The sequence below is a fragment of the Rhineura floridana genome, chromosome 1, assembly GCF_030035675.1.
Source record: "Rhineura floridana isolate rRhiFlo1 chromosome 1, rRhiFlo1.hap2, whole genome shotgun sequence".
NCBI classification, from domain to species: domain Eukaryota; kingdom Metazoa; phylum Chordata; class Lepidosauria; order Squamata; family Rhineuridae; genus Rhineura; species Rhineura floridana.
This window is the reverse complement of record NC_084480.1, coordinates 71,035,318-71,056,462: the sequence shown is the minus strand read 5'-3', so window position 1 is coordinate 71,056,462 and position 21,145 is coordinate 71,035,318. Positions and strand designations below refer to the sequence as shown.

General features: G+C 41.1%; 1 protein-coding gene across 4 annotated transcripts in view; it reads left to right on the top strand.

The window, feature by feature from the left end:
• EFNA5 (ephrin A5) overlaps window positions 1-21,145 on the top strand; it is a 344,842-nt gene that overhangs the window by 148,992 nt on the left and 174,705 nt on the right. Inside the window, exon 1 of one of the 4 annotated variants that reach the window (XM_061623621.1) lies at window positions 17,739-17,782. The exons of the other annotated variants lie outside the window; for them this stretch is intronic. Within the exon in view, the coding sequence (XP_061479605.1) occupies window positions 17,754-17,782 (29 nt within the window). The 5' untranslated portion in view covers window positions 17,739-17,753. Of the gene's footprint in view, window positions 1-17,738; window positions 17,783-21,145 lie in introns of those variants that run through there. 4 annotated transcript variants of the gene reach the window in all.

Below are 21,145 nucleotides of genomic sequence, written 5' to 3'. Positions count from 1 at the left end.
TTAAAACACGTGCTAAAATGCCTTAATTAAATAAAATTAATACTTTTATTAATTTCAAAGCCTTTTTATCGGTCAGTGTCATATGATGGTGAAGACAGCACTTTTTGTGTTTCAAACTGGAGGTTATGTTCTATTTCCATTTTGGGTGTATTAACAGTGGAATCTGCAACTGCAGTTTGATGTAAAATCAGACTGATTCCAATATGTTACTACTTCAGCAATGACTCTAGCTGTTGGAAAAAAAGAGAATGCATGTTTTCAGCCTGCTATGTTTAAACCACTTCATTTAAGGCAAGGTGGGCATGGTCATTTAAAAACATAGAGCACACTTAGCATTTTGCTAGAATATATTTCACCTCCCACTGTTTTATCTTGTGCAAATTGAGACACTCCTGAGGTCCACTGAAGACTATTCTACAGAAGTCAGTGCCATTATTCCACAATTATGTTTGGAATTTTTTTAGTGTACATTTTGCAAAGTGTTGCTGTACTTCACATATTCACAGAAACAGAAAAAAAGAAAATGATTTCCTATAGGAAACTTCACTAAAATTGCAAAGGAAATCAGACATATCCAAATCTCTATGTATGGATGTGAATGTTGGACAGTGAAAAAAGCGGATAACAGAAAAATCAACTCATTTGAAATGTGGAGCTGGAGGAGAGCTTTGCTCATACCATGGACTGCGAAAAAGACAAATAATTGGGTGTTAGAACAAATTAAACCAGAACTGCCACTAGAAGCTAAAATGATGAAACTGAAGTTATCATACTTTGGACACATAATGAGAAGACATGATTCACTGGAAAAGATAATAATGCTGGGAAAAACAGCAGGGAGTAGAAAAAGAGGAAGGCCAAACAAGAGATGGATTGATTCCGTAAAGGAAGCCACAGACCTGAACTTACAAGATCTGAACAGGGTGGTTCATGACAGATGCTCTTGGAGGTCATTAATTCATAGGGTCGGCATAAGTCATAGTCGACTTGGAGTTACATAACAACAACAACAACACAGGAAGTGGATTGGACTGTGAAAGACCAACCCAAATGGTGTTTGCATTTTGACCAATTTGTAGGGCAGTACAATATCTCAGAGAGGAGTTCAGGTCTCCTGCTCCCCTGCATTCACTATAGCTGCCCAATTTGATATAAATAGCTGTGGGCTATAGGTACATTCTTAAAGCACAAGGTTTTTTGCCTATTAGTGAATTTCCCTGCTTTTTAATCCGGGAGGTAAGAAATGGGATCCTGTCCAAGTTTGCCGGGAATGGATTGATCATTCACATGCTCACTGAGTTCAATGGGATTTACTCCCCTGCAATCATGCTTAGGATAGGTGAAACTGACCACAGAGGATGGGGAGGGGAGGAGGAAGAGGAGGAAACACTGAGGGGAGGACTGGGAGGGGAGCAGGCAGGAGGGGGAGGGGTGGAGAAGGACAGGTTTGATCATTTGCATTTTTATTGAATTCAGTGCGATTTACTCCTGTGCAATCATGCCTAGGATAGGTAAAACTGACCAGGGGGGAGAGAGGGAGGGCTGGAGTGGGCAGGGGAGGAAGAGGAAGGAAGAGGGGAGGGGAGGAGGAAGGGAGAGGAGAAGGGAAGGAGGGGAAAAGCAGGTCTGATCATTTGCATGCTTATTGAGTTCAGTGGGATTACTCCTATGCAATCTTGGTTAGGATAGGAAAAACTGACCATGGGGGAGGAGGAGGGAGAGTGGGAAGGGGAAGGAGCGTATTGGAGGGGGGCAAAGGAAGGGGGAGTGGAGGGCAGGTTTGATCATTTGCATGCTTATAGAGTTCAATGGTATTTACCAGGGCTGTGGATTCGGTACGCATAACCTTCGAATCCAACTCTTGACTCCTCTGTTTTTCTGCTGTCCGACTCCGACACCTTCATAAATGGCAAATGTATATTAACTAGTAATAACAAATTTACTGTAATAAAATGGTAGCACAAGGCATTTCATCACCACCACGTGAATCATCAGGCTAGATTGATAGAACATAAAATATATTTGATTAAAATTTCTGAACAAGAAAACTTTCCTAAATTCCTATGAAAGTTTTTATTTTGAAGCCGGAGTCGGTACATTTCTACTGACTCTGACTCCTCCCAAGATTGCTTCCGACTCTGACTCCACCCAAGATTGCTTCCGACTCTGACTCCATGACTCCGACTCCACAGCCCTGGTATTTACTTCCGTGCAATCATGCTTAAGATAGGTAAAACTGACCATGGTGAGGAGAAAGAGGAGGAAGGGGAAGGAGGGGATGGGGATGGAGGGGCAAAGAAAAGGGGAGGGGATGGGCAAGAGAGGGGATAGGAGGAAGGAGAAGGAAGGGAGGGTTTGATCATTTGCATACTTTTCGAGTTCAATGGGATTTATTTCTATGCAATCATGTCTGAAAATGGAAATGGACTGCCTTCAAGTCGATCCCCACCTATGGCAACCCTTTGAATAGGGTTTTCATGGTAAATGATATTCAGAGGTGGTTTCACCATTGCCTTCCTCTGAGGCTGAGAGGCAGTGACTGGCCCAAGGTCACCCAGTCAGCTGTGTGGGGATTAAAACCCTGGTCTCTCAGGTCATAGTCCAACACTGACCCAGGGAAGGGGCAGGGAGGGAAGGGGGAGGAGATTGAGTGGGTGAGCACTGGGCAGAAGGGAAGCCCCTTTCCTTTCCAAAAGGAAAACATTGTGCACAGTATCTTTTTTTTCAGGCTTTCCCCCATGTTTTTATTCTACAGCAGGCACATGTAGTCTCCCTCTCAAATTTAAACCAAAGCTGTCCCTGGCCACATCCACACCAGGCCTTTATTTCACTTTGGACACTCATGGCTTCTCCCAAAGAATCCTGGGAAGTGTAGTTAGTGAAGGGTGCTAGGAGTTGCTAGGAGACGCCCTGTTCCCCTCACAGACTTCAATCAGAGTGGCTGGGTGTTAAACCAGTCTGACCGCTGGAGCTCTCTCAGTGGAACAGGAGTCTCCTCTCAGCACCCTTCACAAACGACACTTCCCAGGATCCTCTGAGGGAAGCCATGACTGTCTCAAGTGAAATCAAATTCTGGTGTGGGTGTGGCCCCTGATTAGGAAACCCCAGCAGCTGTGAGTCTGTCTTTTAGAATTCTGACAGTTGGTTCTTACTGAGCATGCCCCGTGTTATCATAGGCTGCCAAAAATTATTAAATTAATTAAAAATCAGCCAGGCATTTTTTAAACTTTTAAACTGCAGAAGATGAAGGTCAGAGTATGGGGCAAGGTCAGTATTAGGATTACAGGTACTCTATGAACATGGCTGATTTTTAATGAATTTCAACAGATTATGAGAACTCTGACAGAAAAAAGTCCAAAAGGACTGTGTGGTTTTTCTCTCTCTTTTTACACTTTGAACTCTCTATTCTCTCTGTTTTGTGTATCGCCATGAAAATTGAGAGGGTTGTTAAACAAACGTTTCTGAGTTCAGAACTATAAGTTTTGTAAGGTTTTGTTTTGAAATGAGCTTATAGGAAGCATCAGAATGGCATGGGGGTATTCTTAATTTAACATTGTGGAATGTGAAAAACCCACGCTGGCTATAGTATACAGCCACTCTCATGGTTGTATAATACCACTGTTTCGTTAAAAGTGCCAAAGTGGTCTACAACAAGTTACACAACTACCCTGGACCTAAGTTATTCAGGGCTTTGTATATCAATTCAAGGACCTTGAACCTGGCTTGGTAGTGGATGGGCAGCCAGTGCAGATGTTTTAAGAGAGGTGTCACATGTTTTTGGCCAATAGTCTGGCTGCCACATGTTGCACCAGCTACAGCTTCTGAACCAGGGCCAAGGGCAGCCCCACATAGAACACATTGCAGTAATCAAACTTATTCCCTACATGGGTATACATTCTCTCTAAAGAGCCAGTGATGGAATCCTTCCAGTGTTGAGCAACTTCTAAATGAGATGCAACTACTTAGGAGTTGCTCAGCATTGTAACTATCAAGTAGATTTTTAGGTCTTTATGAAGAAATGTTTATGATTATCAATAAATTAACTTCACCAGTATCAGTAATTGAAATGGTATTGTTGCAACCAGTTTACTTTTCTGCAAATGATAGACCCAAGATTCATTGGTAGCAATTTTAGTTATGATATAACATTTGATTGTATTGCTAAACTAACGGAAAAAAGGTGTACATCAAACAGCTGCCAAAGGTGAATTTATTGGTACAGTGAGTTGCCAAACATGTCTCCAATGTTTTCATCAATGGTAACTTCTGCAAATTTGCTTTTATCCAAAGATGCTTCCAAAGACGACTTAGTTCATGAAACGTGAAGAAACTTGTTCTAAGGCATGCAACAAGAAGTATAATTGTTAGGAACGCTGCACTTGAGGTTCACCTTTTTTCTTTTCCTTTTTGGTCATTTTTGGGATTAACATATTTTTTAAAAAAAGAAAAGGTACGTTTCTAATTTTGGATTACTAAACAAGGAGTACACTTAGGACTTGATGTTTGACCAGTATTTTCAAATATTGCAAAACACTTTCATTGCTGCCTGATTTTTAATGCTTTCTGAATTCAGCCCCACCTGCATGACATCACATGCCTTCCTGGACCTCAGGAGAAGGTTTTCATTGAGGCTGCAATGGAGAAGGGGACAGTGAGAACTATTGGACAAGTAGATTTCTTGTATAATACTGGAAACTCTCAAATATTAGCAGATGCTGCCTCTGTTTTTTACTGAAGACCTTTCTCTTTCAACAAGCCTTTTAAGTAGAAGTAAGCAAGCACATTTTTCTATTTTTCTCCATATTTTAGGTCCCTCTTGTTCCCCAGTCCAGGAAAATGTTGCTTTTTTCTTTCAAAATTTCCAGAAATGTTATATGCCTATTTGAAGCTGAGCATCAAGAACAAGTTCATTTTGGAATTTATAGAATATACTTTCCTTCAGGGTTTCTAAGAAAATATATAAGAAGTTGACTGTTTTTGAAGCCGCGGAGTTGTCTTAAGTCTCCTTTGAGTGCTGTGACTCTGAGTGTATTCTTTATTTGGAAATCCATCTGGAAACCTGTTGTGTGTTTACTGAATCAGGTTCCTGTGTCAGGAATTTCTTTTCCTTTGGCTTCAGACGAGAGTGATGGTACTGAAACAGGTCATCTTAATGGGCATATTCATTTTAGCAGCAATTTGCTCTTGTTTCCTTTTGCAGACAGTGAGATTCTGTCTGTGGTAAGGCTGCATGATGAGGCAAAGCTTCAATGAAGTTTTTAAAAAATCATGTAAAGATACTTCACACATTTTACTACAGTGAGATATGCTCAATGTAAAAAAAAAACTAGCTTAGTTATGTGTGAAGAGAATGTGAGAGTTTGTTTTCCAGCAAGTACACATTTTTGGGAAGTTATATATATAATGGACTGCCTTCAAGTCGATCCCGACTTATGACGACCCTATGAATAGGGTTTTCATGGTAAGCAGTATTCAGAGGGGGTTTACCATTGCCTTCCTCTGAGGCTGAGAGGCAGTGACTGGCCCAAGGTCACCCAGCGAGCTTCATGGCAGTGTGGGGATTTGAACCCTGGTCTCCCAGGTCGTAGTCTGACACCTTAACCACTTTGCCACACTGGCTCTCTTCGGGAAGTTAGTATACTAGTTTTCCAACATGTGTAGCTGTGGTGAAATAGATGTGCATTGGTCCTTTACACCTAATGGTGTACACTCTTTGTATCATGGAGATTTTCTTCATAAAGGAAATGGGTGTGAAGTGGCCCTTGGAAATGACGTACAGCTGTACCTCTCATTCAGTGATTTAGTAATGGAAAACAGTAAACTTGGCCAATATACTTTCTGTCTTTGGTTGTGGTGAGCAAAGGTTGTGGCCCTTCATTTACAGAGGTATTAGTGTTTAACATAATGAATAGGTACTTAAGGTACATGTGTGAGTCCCAGTATTTAACAAATTTCACAATGTCAAGATTAGTAAAAATAGGGGGCAGGCAAGGATACAAGGAGCCTTTTAAGAGAATCTGTATAACATGCATTGGTTAATAATCAATTGTATTACATCTGAACTGTATGATGAATTCATAAGTATTTTTTTTTCATTATTGCCTCAAAATTGAAGGTACTGAATCCCATTTTATAGATGGGGAAGCTGAGGTGGGGAAACATCATAGTCTGTGATGAACCCCAGCTTCTTAGGTGAAATACAGCATTTTAAATGTACACCTGTACTAGTTGACCATGGAATACAGGGGCTTTCCATTCAGTTTGTTGGCTGTTTTTGGTCTTAAGTTTAAACTGACCTGTTGATCCTCTCCTCTTTCCCCACCCCCACTTCTAACTCACAGCAGCTTCAGTGGCACTTGTCCTAAAAAGCTAAACTCACATTGGGCTTGGATCCTAGCCATTGGCTAGGATTAAAGCCCAAACAGAGATTACTAGGAAGGGATACCATGGGCAGGGAGGCTGAAGGAATGGGACAGAGCAGACATTAGGCTTGTAAAAAGAAATCTGTAATAAGGTTAAGTGGACAATGATGCACAAAGAAAGGGGAGTAGGCAAGGAATTTAAACAAGAAAATGCAGGCTCAGAAAAAACTTCAGTCTTTAAAATAAGGTGGGTTGTGTGCTTTAAAGGTATGAGGAAGAAGAAAGAACTAGTAGTGAGATTTATTAAGCTGTATAAAGGAAATGGGATAAAGTAGGCATTGGGCTAAAAAGTAGGAACAAGAAGAAGCAATGGCTGGTAGAGAAACAGAGTTGAAGAAAGAAAAATTCAAGGAATCAGCCAAAACTGCGTGTGGAGACTATGCACTCTTTCCAGCATGAAGTCTGCAAGCGAGGCAACCAAGGGCATAGGATTGATAGGCCTTGAGTCTAGACCCTGAAAGGGGAATTCTGCCAGTTTAGAGGTTCTTTGTTGTTGTTGTTATGTGCCTTCAAGTCGATTACGACTTACGGCAACCCTATGAATCAGCGACCTCCAAGAGCATCTGTGATGAACCACCCTGTTCAGATCTTGTAAGTTCAGGTCTGTGGCTTCCTTTATGGAATCAATCCATCTCTTGTTTGACCTTCCTCTTTTTCTACTCCCTTCTGTTTTTCCCAGCATTATTGTCTTTTCTAGTGTCATGTCTTCTCATGATGTGTCCAAAGTATGATAACCTCACTCTCATCATTTTAGCTTCTAGTGATAGTTCTGGTTTAATTTGTTCTAACACCCAATTATTTGTCTTTTTTGCAGTCCATGGTATGCACAAAGCTCTGCCTCCAAAACATTATGGCCTAGAAAATCTAAAGGGGCAATGTGTGGCTTGAATTTCGCATGTTAGTTTGACGTAACTAGCATGCCAGTATATTTCTGTAGTTCTCAGTTTTAAGTTATTCCTTGGAGCAGGGATGGGGAAACTGTGTCCTTTTAGATTGGGGGCCATTAAACCAGTGGCCGCAAAAGCTATCACTAGTGCCCCCAGGAAGGGGTCCCTGACTCTTCAGCTTCCATTTTTTTTAAAGTAAGTGTTATAATAATAATAATAATAATAATAACAACAACAACAACAATAATAATAATTTTATTTATAAGCCGCCTATCTGGCCGATGGCCACTCTAGGCGACGTACAATTTAGTTGCAATAAATGCATCATAATAAAATACACATAAAATACATATAACAGTAAAACTATAAATAAAGAACAATAGCAGTTCAGAGTAATAGGCAATTAGTCCTAAAAAATTAACCCTCCCCGGAAGTCCCAAAGGCCTGTCTGAACAGCCAGGTCTTCAAGGCTTTGCGGAATACATTCAGGGAAGGGGCATGCCAAAGATCATACGGGAGGGAGTTCCAGAGAGTGGGGGCCGCCACTGAAAATGCCCTCTCCCTAGTCCCCACCAACCTAGCTGTTTTAGTTGGTGGGATTGAGAGAAGGCCCTGAGTGGCTGATCTTGTCGGGCGGCATAATTGGTGGCATTGGAGGCGCTCCATCAGGTAAACTGGTCCAAAACCGTGTAGGGATTTAAAGGTTAATACCAACACCTTGAATTGAGCCCGGAAAACAAAAGGAATCCAGTGAAGATCGAACAACACTGGGGTGATATGTTCCCGGCGGCGACAATTTGTGAGTAGTCGAGCCGCAGCATTTTGTATCAGTTGTAATTTCCGGACCGTTTTCAAGGGTAACCCCACGTAGAGCGCATTACAGTAGTCTAAACGAGAGGTGACCAGGGCATGTACTACCAGTGGGAGCTGATGAACAGGGAGGTAGGGTTGCAGCCTACGAATGAGGTGTAATTGATACCAAGCTGCCCGGCTCACTGCTGAAATCTGAGCCTCCATGGACAGCTTGGAATCAAGAACAACCCCAAGGCTGCGGACCTGGTCCTTTAGGGGCATTCTCACCCCGTTGAACATCAGGTCAACATTTCCCAACCTTCCCCTGACTCCCACAAGCAGCACCTCAGTCTTATCGGGATTTAACTTCAACCTGTTCCTTCCCATCCATCCCATCCATCCACTCACGGATTCCAGACACTTGGACATGGTCTCCACAGCCAACTCTGGTGAAGATTTAAACGAGAGATAGAGCTGAGTGTCGTCCGCATATTGGTGACACTGCAGCCCAAATCTCCTAATGATTGCCCCCAGCGGCTTCATATAGATATTAAATAGCATGGGAGAGAGGATAGAGCCCTGTGGCACACCAAAATCGAGAGGCCAAGGGTCTGAAACCTCCTCCCCCAATGCTACCTGTTGATGCCTATCAGAGAGAAAGGAATGGAACCACTGCAATACAGTGCCTCCTATTCCCAATCCCTCCAGGCGATGTAGAAGGATACTGTGGTCAACAGTATCAAAAGCCGCTGAGAGATCGAGGAGGACAAGAAAGGTGAATTCTCCCCTATCTAATGCCCTCCTCATATCATCAACCAGAGTGACCAAGGCTGTTTCAGTTCCATGTCCAGTCCTGAAACCCGATTGGTATGGATCCAAATAATCCGTTTCATCCAAGTGTGTCGACAACTGATTAGCCACCACTCGCTCAATGACCTTGCCCAAGAATGGTAAATTCGAAATTGGGCGAAAGTTATTCAAAACCTGGGGATCCAAGGAGGACTTCTTTAAGATGGGCTTTACAATTGCCTCCTTGAGGGCTAATGGCATTACACCCTCCTTCAAGGATGCATTGACCACCGCCTTGATCCCCTCGCCCAGTTTCTCTTTGCAGCTCACGAGGAGCCACAATGGACAAGGATCATTTAGACAGGTGGTAGGCTTCACAGTCGAGAGCACCTTGTCCACATCCTCAGAAGGGAGAGGCTGAAATCGATCCCATTTGACTGGCTTGCAACTGGCCAACTCTGATTCATTCACTGCATCCACAGCGTACGGGATCGAGCTCCGTAAATGTTCGATTTTGTCAGCGAAGTGCTTTGCTAAGTTGTCACAGGAGGCCTTGGACTGTTCCAAGGGTTCCTGAGCAACTGGACCGACCAGGCTTCGGACCACTTGGAACAACCTCCTGGGACAGCACTCTGCTGACGCAATAGAGGCAGCAAAGAACCTCTTCTTTTCTGCCTTTATTGCCACTTGGTAGGCAGTTACTGCTGCTCTAACCTGTGTCCGGACATCTTCGGAACGGGATTTCCGCCACCGGCGTTCTAGTCGTCTCACCACCTGTCTCAGATTTCGCAACTGTGGTGTGTACCATGGTGCTAACTGAGTTCTGTTCAGGGGGAGAGGACGTTTCGGTGCCACCCGGTCCAGAGCCCTGGTGATCCCTTCATTCCACTCCGACACCAGGGTATCAACCGAGCGGCCTTCAGCAGGTTCCAATTCCCCAAGCGCAGTCAGGAATCCTTCTGGATCCATCAGGCGTCTGGGGCGGACCATTCTAATAGGTCCTTTACCCCTGCGGAGGGTGTGAGGCATCAAGAAGTCTATGTTTACCAGGTAGTGATCTGACCATGACACAGGGGTGGAAGAGATCACCCCCAACTTCAGAGCACTTCCCTCCCCTCTCAGGACAAACATAAGGTCGAGAGCATGACCGGCTACATGGGTGGGTCCAATATTACTAAGGTGCAGTTCCCAGGAAACCATGGTTTCCAGGAAATCCCGAGGGGCCCCAGTGAGAGTGGTCTCGGCATGCACGTTGAAGTCACCCAGCACCAATAATTCTGGAGACAATGCCTGTACAGCCGAGACCACCTCTAGCACCTCGGCCAGGGAGTCTGCTGTGCAGCGGGGTGGGCGGTACACCAGCAGGATCCCCAAACTGCCCTTCGGGCCCAACCTCCAGTACATGCAATCAACAAACTTAGTCCTAAGTAGAGGAGGTCTGGTAAAAACTAAAGACTCCCGATAGATGACTGCCACACCCCCTCCCCACCTTCCCACCCTCGGCTGCTGTGCATAACGGAAACCCGGTGGACACATGGCCTCAAGAGTGGGAGCTGAGGCCTCATCCAACCAGGTCTCCGTAATACATGCCAGGTCTGCCTGTCCATCCAAGTTTATATCATGGATGTGTGATGTTTTTTGTACTACAGACCTGGCATTACACAACAACAGTCGAAGGTCGGTAGGAATCCTGCATCCCCCAGTTATCGTCTGGTTTTGGACAGACCCAGAACATGGGATGGATACTAGGCATCTATCCCGTGTTCCCCTAATCTGGCATGGTCTGCCCTCAGTACCACTCCAGTGTTAGCTTTCCTAGAAAGGAAGTCATGAAGCAAAATGTGCAGGTCCCTTTCTAAGCGATTTCTGTGAAATGAGCCAGCCAGGCTGCTCCTGCCTGTCAATTGTTTTTAGCCAATTAATTAAGTCAGAGTTATGATTGATAAGTGAGTTGTTGGGACATCATGCAGTAGGAATCCCTAGGGTCCTAAACAGCATCTGCTTTAACCTCCCACTTAGTGCACTTTTTCCTGCTTCTGTCTTATTTCCTTGTTTTCCTTAGAATTCCCATAGTTTCCTCTTCCTTTTTACCTAGCAACCAGTATACCTCTTTCCTGTGGTGGGTTTGTGTGAGAACAGGGTACTTCCTAGAAGTTGTTTTCTGCAAATACTACTACGCAGGGGGGTATTAAATAATTATCTCTCCAAATTCACTCTGTAATTAACTTACAGTACAATGGTATGCATGCTTACTTCCAGTCAGTCTCTTTGTGTTTAATGAGGCTTACTCCCAGGTGACTGGGTACAGGATTGTAGCCTAGGCTTTGGTTTAGGATTGGCATTGGGGAAAACAGGGTTATTATGTCTTTAACCATTGTGTCTCTACAGTCATGCCATCACTAGACATGATGGCTATGTTCTGCCTCCATAATCAGAGGTGATATGCTTCTGAATACCAGTTGCAGGAAACCACATGAGCGGAGAGTGCTTTTGCACTCACGTCCTGCTTGTGGACTTCCCATGGGCAACTGGTTGGCACTGTGAGAGCAGGATACTGGACTAGATGGGCCATTGGCCTGATCCAGCAGGCTCTTCTTGGGTTCTTATGTTGTTATCAGGACTAGCAGGACAAAGCTGACTTCCCATGGTAAACCATGGGACCACTGCTGTAGATGCTGGTAGTCTTCCATCATCCTTGACCACTGGCTATGCTGGCTGGGGTTGATGGGAGTTGAAATCCAGCAACATCTCAAGGGCTACAGTTTTCTCCTTCCTGCTTTAGAGGAATGTAGGAAATACTATGAACATAAAAAAGGACACTTGAAAACTGTCAGAAGCTGATTTGTGAATGGAACTTAGTTATATGTTCTTTTCCAACTTGGTGATACTATGCATTAAATGTTTGTGTTGCTAGTTACCCCTAATTCTGTATTGTGATCGTGTCATCTTTGAAATTCAGCTGCAGAAGTTCCTTGGACTCTTTCACCTTGACACCTATGCAGAGAGAGACTTGGAAAGGCAGAATAGTAATTGCTTTTCCATTATGGAAGTTGAGGCTCCTGCTGACTATGGGGCCCACATCTAATTAGCAGGAATGCTGGAGTTGGCTTGAAATCTTGTAGGTGGAGGCAGACAGATAAACAATATGATGAATTACCTGCTTGGACAGCAGTTTTGTGTGAATGGAAAGCATGAAAATTATGTGGAACTGGCCACTTCTTCCAAGCATATGCACACACAGTGAAATATTAAGTGTATATGATAATCACATGTGCACGCAATTTGTATGTTTTGTTCTACATAGAAATACATTCCATGGAATCTGTGTAGGAAACTGGTAGCATCTGAAGCATTCCTGATTCAAGCAGAAAATTCTTAAAGGTTACCTGTTATGCAGATGCTTCATATTCATGTATAGAGGCCCAGAATTAGCCGCTCTCCACTCTGTGACACTGATTCTTGGAGAATTCTAAGATCTGGATTCCCAGTCAAGAGATCATTGTCTCTGAGTGATTTGGTATCTGCATTGCTGATTAGGGATGGAGGACCATACTCATTTGTTCACTTGAACTTATGTCTAAAATGTTCCTATCTGATTCTTCTTGTTTGTCATTGCCTGGAGCTTCAACAAAATAATGGTTCTACTGCTATATGCTGTTAAGGTGTTCGGTGCAGAATTGTTCACTACCAAACTTGCTTTAAGAGGCTTACGATTGAACTGGTAGACTTTGTAATTCAGGAAGCTCCTAGTCCAATATAAATCTCAGGACTGAATACCCAAATCAAAAAGAAACTCAAAATACACTGTAGTAGCATTTTTGTTTTTAAATACTGTGGAGTAAGAGAAAAGCACATGAAACCTTTTGTTAAATGATTGCTATGTTTCGTAACTCAAGCTTAGTTTTTCAGCCTAAAAGAAATGTTCAGAGTAAGAAGCACCAATAAATCTAAGAATTATTGTTAAGCTGTTTTCCATACAAACAGTTCTTTATTTCAGAAATGTGCCACTGAATCTTAGGTAACTCTGGGTTGAATAACCTAATCAAAGCAACCGGATGGCTCAGATCTCTCTTAATGTACTGCTTTGGACACAGTGCTTATGCTCTGCAAATAAATACCGAATTAGTGAGCTCCTGCTGGAAGCGTTCAGTAAGAACAAGTGATTTGTCTTGCTTATGAAAGGCACATATATTTTCCCCTTGTAGTTGTTTGTCAGCTTGCATGTTACTTTATTTATGAATTCAGAGAGGGCAATTGCCATTTTTCAGCTCCTGAGCAGATGTGTTAGAGGCGGTCAAACTGATCAGGAGAAGTAAACACAACACCATCTCCAGAGTTGGGAGGAAGGATGGTTATTGCAAATTGTATTATCTTCCTCTTCCCTGTTTCCTTGTAATGACTGCTTTCTGTTAGGCTTTCTCCTGGATTCAGGATGAAGAAAAGGTGTGAGTTTTCAATTGCTTTGAGGCAGGTAGGTCCTACAACAGAAGGTAGAGGGCAAAGCAAAAAAAAAAAAAAGCACATCCCTCAGTGAGACCTCTTTGTTGTAACCTTCTCTAGAACTATGCAGGAAGTAGCATTTAATTCAGTGTGTCAATTGAAAGTCCACAAGTGCCAATTTATATGTATTATTTGCACTTGTTAAAATGTTAGATTTCAGTAACATTTGGGAAAAATATTGATTATATAACTATTAACATTGTAATGTTATGCAGTGTATGGTCCAGGGAACTCAGTGACTCTTATTCTCAGGTAAGTTTGTATAGGACTGCAGCCTAAGGCCTATTTTTGCTGAAAGAAAAATAATATATTTGGTGCATTTGAGTACTGCTTGAAAATTGTAGTTTGATTCTAGAGGAGTCTTTGGAGAGATGCACATTTGTTTGTTTATTTGTATACAGCATTTTTACCGTTTTTAGGCAAGAAAGGTCCCAGATCAACAACAAACAAGGCAGTCCCCACCTTGCAGGTTTACAATCTAAAATATATTTTGTGAAAAGTGTTTTGTTGAGATTTCTAGTAAATGTAACAACAAAGTAAAACAACAATCAAAGTACAATAAACATGTCACTCTATATAAAATAGAAAAAGAGTGCATTCAGAAACAGAAGCTTTATATATAAAACAGAAAGAATACCAGAAAGCAGAATAATAGAATTAAAAAGCAGGGTACACATCCCACCAAAAAGAAGTTAATGATGAGGGTGGTCTCGCTTCTGCCCCATCTTCGATAGCATAACATAAAAAGGGATACCATGTTGGAGTAAAAATATCAGAGGATGTCTCCCCGCAAGCTTTTTTTTTTTGCTCGAGTTGATTTTTCATTTAGTGCAAGTTGCCAAAATCTGGAAAACCAATTTTTTATCGATAAATGTTCTACCCCCTTCCACTTTTTGCCTATTTCAAGCCTCGCTGCAAGTAGGAATCTGGATAGAAGAGACATCTGAGTTTTAGGAACAATGGAACCCCCTTTAAGGAAAATAAGTGCCAAGGCCAGATCTGGGATAATTATAGCTTTAAAAATTTTACTAGCAATTTGAAAAACGTCTCTCCAGAATTGTCTCATTTTATTGCAGTCCCACTATAAATGTAGGAAAAAGCCACGGATCGGGCATCCCCTCCAGCACAGATGGGAGAGTGAGGAGTTTATATAGTTCAGTTTTGACTAGAGTGAGGTACCACTGATGTATAACTTTCAAAGCATTTTCTTTGATGAGGGCTGAGGTGGCTCTTGAGTGTTGGCCTACCCATATATCACTCCATTCCTGTTCTGTGATTTCCCTCCCCAGATCTTTCACCCAAGCTTTATGTGCTGAATTTTCTTTTCCATATTTAAACTCTAATAGGAGGCTATAAATTATAGAGATAGCGCCTTTTGGGCTAGAAGTTCCCTGTTTACACAGGGCTTCATAGGATGTCAAAGAATGTGGCAAACCTTCTGCTTTGTAAATTATGTTTATAAAAGAAGATACTTATAAGATTATATACCAGTTGACTCTTAAACCAAGAGACGTTTTTCTAACGGAGAAATTTGTAAAGGACGTCCTCGATCAAATAAATCTTGTATCGTTAGCAATGACCTCTGCTCCCAGCCTTCAAATTGTCTATATTTGTCAATAGTGATCTAGGAATGATCTAGTGATCCAGGAATGGAAGAAGAAGGAACAGCCAAGGTACTGGTTTTCAGACCCATCGAGTTCAGATTGTCAAGGTGCCGTTCAAGAAAGGGTGTGTGATTGAGGAAAGAGCACATTTAGACAATGGTGACAAAGAGAGTAATCATATTGATGGACATTTCACTTCCGAAGTAATTTCCATTGAAATCCAAGGTATACTTGGATCAAAACAAATCATTTGAGCTAGTTGTTTAATCTGCAGTGCTTCATAATACAGTTGCAGATTTGGCATGCCAAAACCTCCCTTATTACTCGAGCGATACAGAACTGCTTTACTTAAGTGTGAATGTTTACTGACATTACAGTCAAGCATTTGTTGCCATTTCTGTAGGAGTGTCTCAGGGAGATAAATGGGGAGAGTTTGGAAGAGGAATTTGGGCAGAATGGCCATTTTCATTGCAGCCACTCTGCCAAGCCAAGAAAGGGAAAGGTTTTTCCAAGAATAAAGCTCAGTTTTATTAAATCGTATTAATGGATCAGTTACACTTTTTAAATTATTTTAAGTCTTCAGTAATAGTTACCCCTAGATATTTAAAGCCACCAAACACCAGCAGCAGACCAAATACATCACTCAGGTGAGCCTGTGCTCATAAGGGGCAATTGATGCAAAAAGGTTCTGACTTTCTGTAGTTGATTTCTAACCCCGCCACTTCTTTAAAATTAGCTAAATGGGTTTGTAGCCGTGGGAGCACGTCAGGATGTTCTTTTAAAAATAGGAGTACATCATCCACGAAGAGGTTGATAAGGTGCTCTTCGCCATTAATAACCAAACCTTTAATATTTGGGTCTGCTCTAAACTTATCGGCCAGTACTTCTATTGCAATTGCAAATAATATAGGAGATAAAGGGCATACCTCCTTGGTGCCTCTTGTTAAATTAATAAAAGGAGAATCAAATCCATTGATACGAATTGTTGCTTGGGAACCAGAATAAAACTGATGAATGACATTAAGGAAGTAAGGACCAAAATCTAATTTAGTTAATAAGTGGAGTAAAGGCCATTCAAGACAGTCAAAGGCTTTGAAAGCATCTAGGGGAAAGTAGTGCAAGAGGAGTGCCTGTTCGTGAACTATGATGGACAATATTAAGAACCTGTCTTACATCATCTGAAAGTTTCTGCTTAGGAATAAAACTTGTCTGATTTGTGTGAATGTATCTAGAGCAGCCTTTCCCAACCAGTGTGCCTCTAGATGTTGTTGGACCACAACTCCCATCAGCTGCAGCCAGCATTGCCAATGGTCAGGAAAGATGGGAATTGTGGTCCAACAACATCTGGAGGCACACTGGTTGGGAAAGGCTGATCTAGAGATAAAGACATTTAGTCTCTGAGCCATTATCGAAGTAAGTAGCTTAGCATCTTGATTCAGGAGAGCTATTGGGCGATCGGACCCCAGGGAACACAGATCTTTATGAGGCTTAGGAATGACAATTATTCTAGCTTGTTTCCAGGTCACTGGGATCCTATCTCCCTTCATAATTCCATTCATCAGTGCTTGTAGATGAGGAAGGAGAATTCCAATAAATGCCTTATAAAATTCTGCACCAAAGCCATCAAGACCTGGAGTCTTTCCATTTTTCAGATGTTTTATAGTGACTTCTATTTCTTCGGAAAGAATAGGACTATTTAAGTATTCTCTATGCTCCAGGCTCAATGGGGGAATTTGAAAATCCTGGGCTCCTGCTGGGAGGAAGGGTGAGATATAAATTAAATAATAAATAAAGTCTGTTAAAAATGTGTCATTAGAAAAATCTTCCGCTGAGTCTGTAGCATACAGATTAGTGTAAAAATCAGCAAATGCAGAACTAATATCAGTCATGGTACAACATTTTTTGCCTTCGTGAGGGAGCACACTAGAAAGAACATTTCTCAGTCTCCGTTTGCACCCTGCGTTGCCTAAGAGCTTAGAGTTCTTGTTTCCGAATTCAAAGTATTGGAAATAAATTATTTATGTTTTGTATATATGAGAGACTTATGAATAGCGTCTATGCCATAAGCCTGCAGCTCTGTATGTTTTGCTGTTAGCTTGTGGTATATCTTAGAGCCACCTTTGTTTTTATGGGCTGTTTCAAGGGCAGAGATTTCAAGGGCACTCCTAGCCACTGAGGTCACCTGGGCCTCCAATGACAAAGATGGATCCAGGAGCATCCCCAGACTATGAACCTGTTCATCCAAAGCAGACAAGTGACAAACTATCTCAACTCGGGAACCACCAACCCACAGTGTTTCTGTCTTGCTAGGATTCAGATTCAGTTTATTGGCCCTCATCTAGCCCACCACCGAATTTAGACAGTGGTCTATTACTTGCATGGCCTCTCCTGATTCAGATGTTACAGAGAAATAGAGCTGCTGAAGCATACTGCTGACACTTCAGTTAGAAAAGGAGTTGACACACCAGTCAACATCTTGTGGTGGTGGGAAAATTTCAATATACTCTAAGAAACATAGGACTTCTCTTTTGAAATTTATTTTGTTATTTAAAATGTGTCATTAGAACAGGAACATATTATGTGATATACTTTTTTCTGTACATTTTTTTCATTTTAGCCAACAGACAAACAAACAATTAACACACTTTGTATCAGCAGCTTGGAATTGTACAGCTACAAGGCTTCTGAAATTGTGGTTGATGGATTAAGCATGTTTGGCTTGCAGCCAAGATCACAAAATCAACATACCGCACTCTTGCATGCCAAGACCTGCTATCTTGGCAAACAGGTAATACTTGTGAAAGATGTGGATTTGATGCATTAGGTAACATGAGCAGTTCAACGTGTAGCTTTTACTTCCCATTTGAAAATGATCTGTCAAGTTCAATTCTCTGTTTCAAATTTTTCCAAATCTTAAGTTTTCCACATTTCTGCAGCAATTTAAAAAAAAAATCATGAAAATTCTCCAGCATTTTAATGTGAATTTCTCCTAATAAATGTATTTTTGTATGCAGTTTTGACTAATGTACAAATTTTTACAAGCTATTTCTCGTCATATAATGCATTTTGCACGTTATTTTCACTCATATATTCATTTTTATGCACACTTTCCCCTAATATATGTAAGTTTGTAAACATTGTTTGGTTGGTGAACTACATTGCAGAATTCGAATAAGTGCAAATTTCAAAGGATTTCTGTATTTTGGTTCTCATATTGTTTCGGTAAGTGCGAATTTGATAAGTTTGGCTTGAAATGTGAACTGAATCAAAATTCTCTCCCATCTCTACTGGATACTGAAAGCAAGGCATTAGCAGGCAATCAAGAGTGCATGTTCAAATTCTGCCATTCAGTTATAACTGCTACCTGGATGTATTAGTTAAGCATGGTATTGTAGTTAATGAAGGCATGATCAATAAAGGCCCTGATGTGTGGTCATAACGACATACTATTTTTAGGGTGCATGATACTATTGAAAATTAGAGGAAATTATAATAAATGGGGCTTGAGTTCGCGGTTTAAAACCATTGCTCCTAGCTCTTGATTTCTGTCTTTTGAATGTGTGTAACAGTAGCATAAATCATTTTTTAGAATGGAAGTCAAAACTGTGGATAAGTACATTGTGTATAGAAGTGAGAGATCTCTTAGGATATATTTTCACATTCAATTTTAAATTACTAACAGGATTTTGTATTTTAAAATCCTTATTTTGTTTATATCTTGGAGGCTTAAGACATAGTTTCAGAATCTTTAGATGGATATAAATATTAACTTTTTAAACTATTGTTGCAAACATTTACAGGAGACTCTGTCTCCGAGGGAAGTAACTTGTTATTCTGTGTGGGAGCTGTGATTTTGTATTTAGAGGGATATTCTCCATGTTCATATTGGCTGTCAGGTGTTAGGGTTCCCATGGATGTTGTATTTCAAGAGTTGTGCGCTGTTCAATGTAGTTCTTATAAGAAACAAAAAGACTTCTCTTAAGCAGAAGTACTCAACTCCCTTTGTTTTTCTTCTGTAAATTCTAGACTTCCTCCGCTTTTTTGAATTGCATTGATTGAATGCTAGTTAGTCCTCTTCTCTGCTTCCTTTCTAGTAAGCAACATGTTTTTGAATCAGAAGCATTTGTTTTTAAAACTAGCATAAAAAGGTGGTTCCTTTTTATTTCAAATGAATACTGGATGCAGCAGCGCTGCTTCAGTGTGGCCTTAATAGCCAGTCTTGCCACAGATTATAGACTGTAGCTTCTATTTTGCAGTACCCACATTTGAGTTTGTTTCCTCTTAACAGACTGAAGAGCCAAATATTTTTTGTATAGTATTTATTTATTTATTTATTTTGTTATATTTTTATACCGCCCCACTAGCATAGCTCTCTGGGCGGTGTACAGCAAAAATACAAAATACATACGATAAGAATCCATAATAATACAGCAAAAACACATACAGAATAATGAAAATCTAAAATCAATTACAGGAAATTTAAAACTAAATAAGATTAAAATTAGATTAAAATGCCTTAGAAAAGAGGAAAGTTTTAACTTGGCGCCGAAAAGATAGCAGCGTCGGCGCCAAGCGCACCTCATTGGGGAGACTGTTCCACAGTTCGGGGGCCAACACTGAGAAGGCCCTAGTTCTTGTTACCACCCTCCGAGCTTCTCTCTGAGTTGGAACTCGGAGGAGGGCCTTCAATGTAGAACGCAGTGTACGGACAGGTTCATATCGGGAGAGGCGTTCCAGCAGACAGTAGTTCAAGGAAGCACCTTTTAGTGGCATTAGACTCCTGTGATTCCTCCTGACTTAATTGCAGTTATGTTTCTTATCTAAGGATAAGAATCCCAAAAGATAATATATAAAAATAATAGGCTACTGAAAAATGTCAAACTTGCTATGCTGTTTCTGTCTTCCTGTGTGAGTAGTTTTTATACTTGCCTACCTTTGGCAGATATTCAAGTTTGGAAGCTTAACTGATATATCCCTATATTACCAAAGTATATATAATTGCTGGTCATAACGATATTATGGTTAAATTTTAAAAGAAAGAATATAAACTTCACAAACACAAAACAAGAGAGGCAGCTTATTTGGGCCAGGTTGTGCTTTAAAATGCTCGAAGCAACCTTGCAAGTTACATACTTTTTTTAAAAAAAAATCTAGATACTCAGGCTGCAAAAGAGGTGATATTGTGACAGGTTACAGTGTCACTTCTCAATTTCTGTAGGTTTCCTGAATGAGTCTTTTTTGTGGGCCACAAATGTCTGCCCACAAAATATTTTTTTTTAGCCCATCTTTCTGTATGTACATTTTGTAATTTATCCCATGCTAACATACTGAAATGGGGGATGGAGGTGGAGAGGGGCACAATAAATCTGAGATTATAAAATATTTTTTCTCCTGATCCCCGGAGGTGATCTTTTTTCTTTCTGGAGGTAATCAGTCAAGTGCCTAATCTTTTTTCCCCCCAGTTCCAAGATGGAGAAGCAAGTTGGAATTGGTGGTTTCATTTAATTTGATTTCATATGGAACATTCTTGTATGAATTTGAATTACACTTACTTTCAATCTAGTTCCCTTCCCTTCTTTATATTAATTTGTATTTATTTGGAAATTGTGCAACAAGTATTAGTATGTTGCAATCTTTTTACTGGTGGTGCAAATTCTTTTAACCAAGCCCTTTGAAGGTCAGTGAGAATAAGATGCTGTGGCTGTAAGATCTGATGTTACAAATGAACGCTTAGTTCTTCATCATGTTCTCTCCTGGCTCAGCACAACGATATTGTGAAATAAGTGTTGCCAGAAAATCCCAGCCAGGTTGGCAGATGCATTGAAATGCCTGTACAACATGGACATAGCAAGTACATTCCATGGTCTCTCCCTTTTGTGTACCTTTCCTCTTGTCACTCCTGTACTGCCTTTCACCGTTCATAGAATAAGTTTCACTGTGATGTTTTCTTGTTTCTCTGAATTTCAGCGTGCAGATTGATAACTGTGCACTGTGTTTCAGTGGTTCTGCTCATACCTCCAGGGCCGTTTCCAAAAAGTAGTTATGGGAGACTACTGTTTGGCACCATGGGAGTTGTCCTGTGGTGTTCCACAGGGTTCTGTCTTGTCCCCCACACTATTTAACATCTTTATGAAGCTGTTGGGAGCTGTCA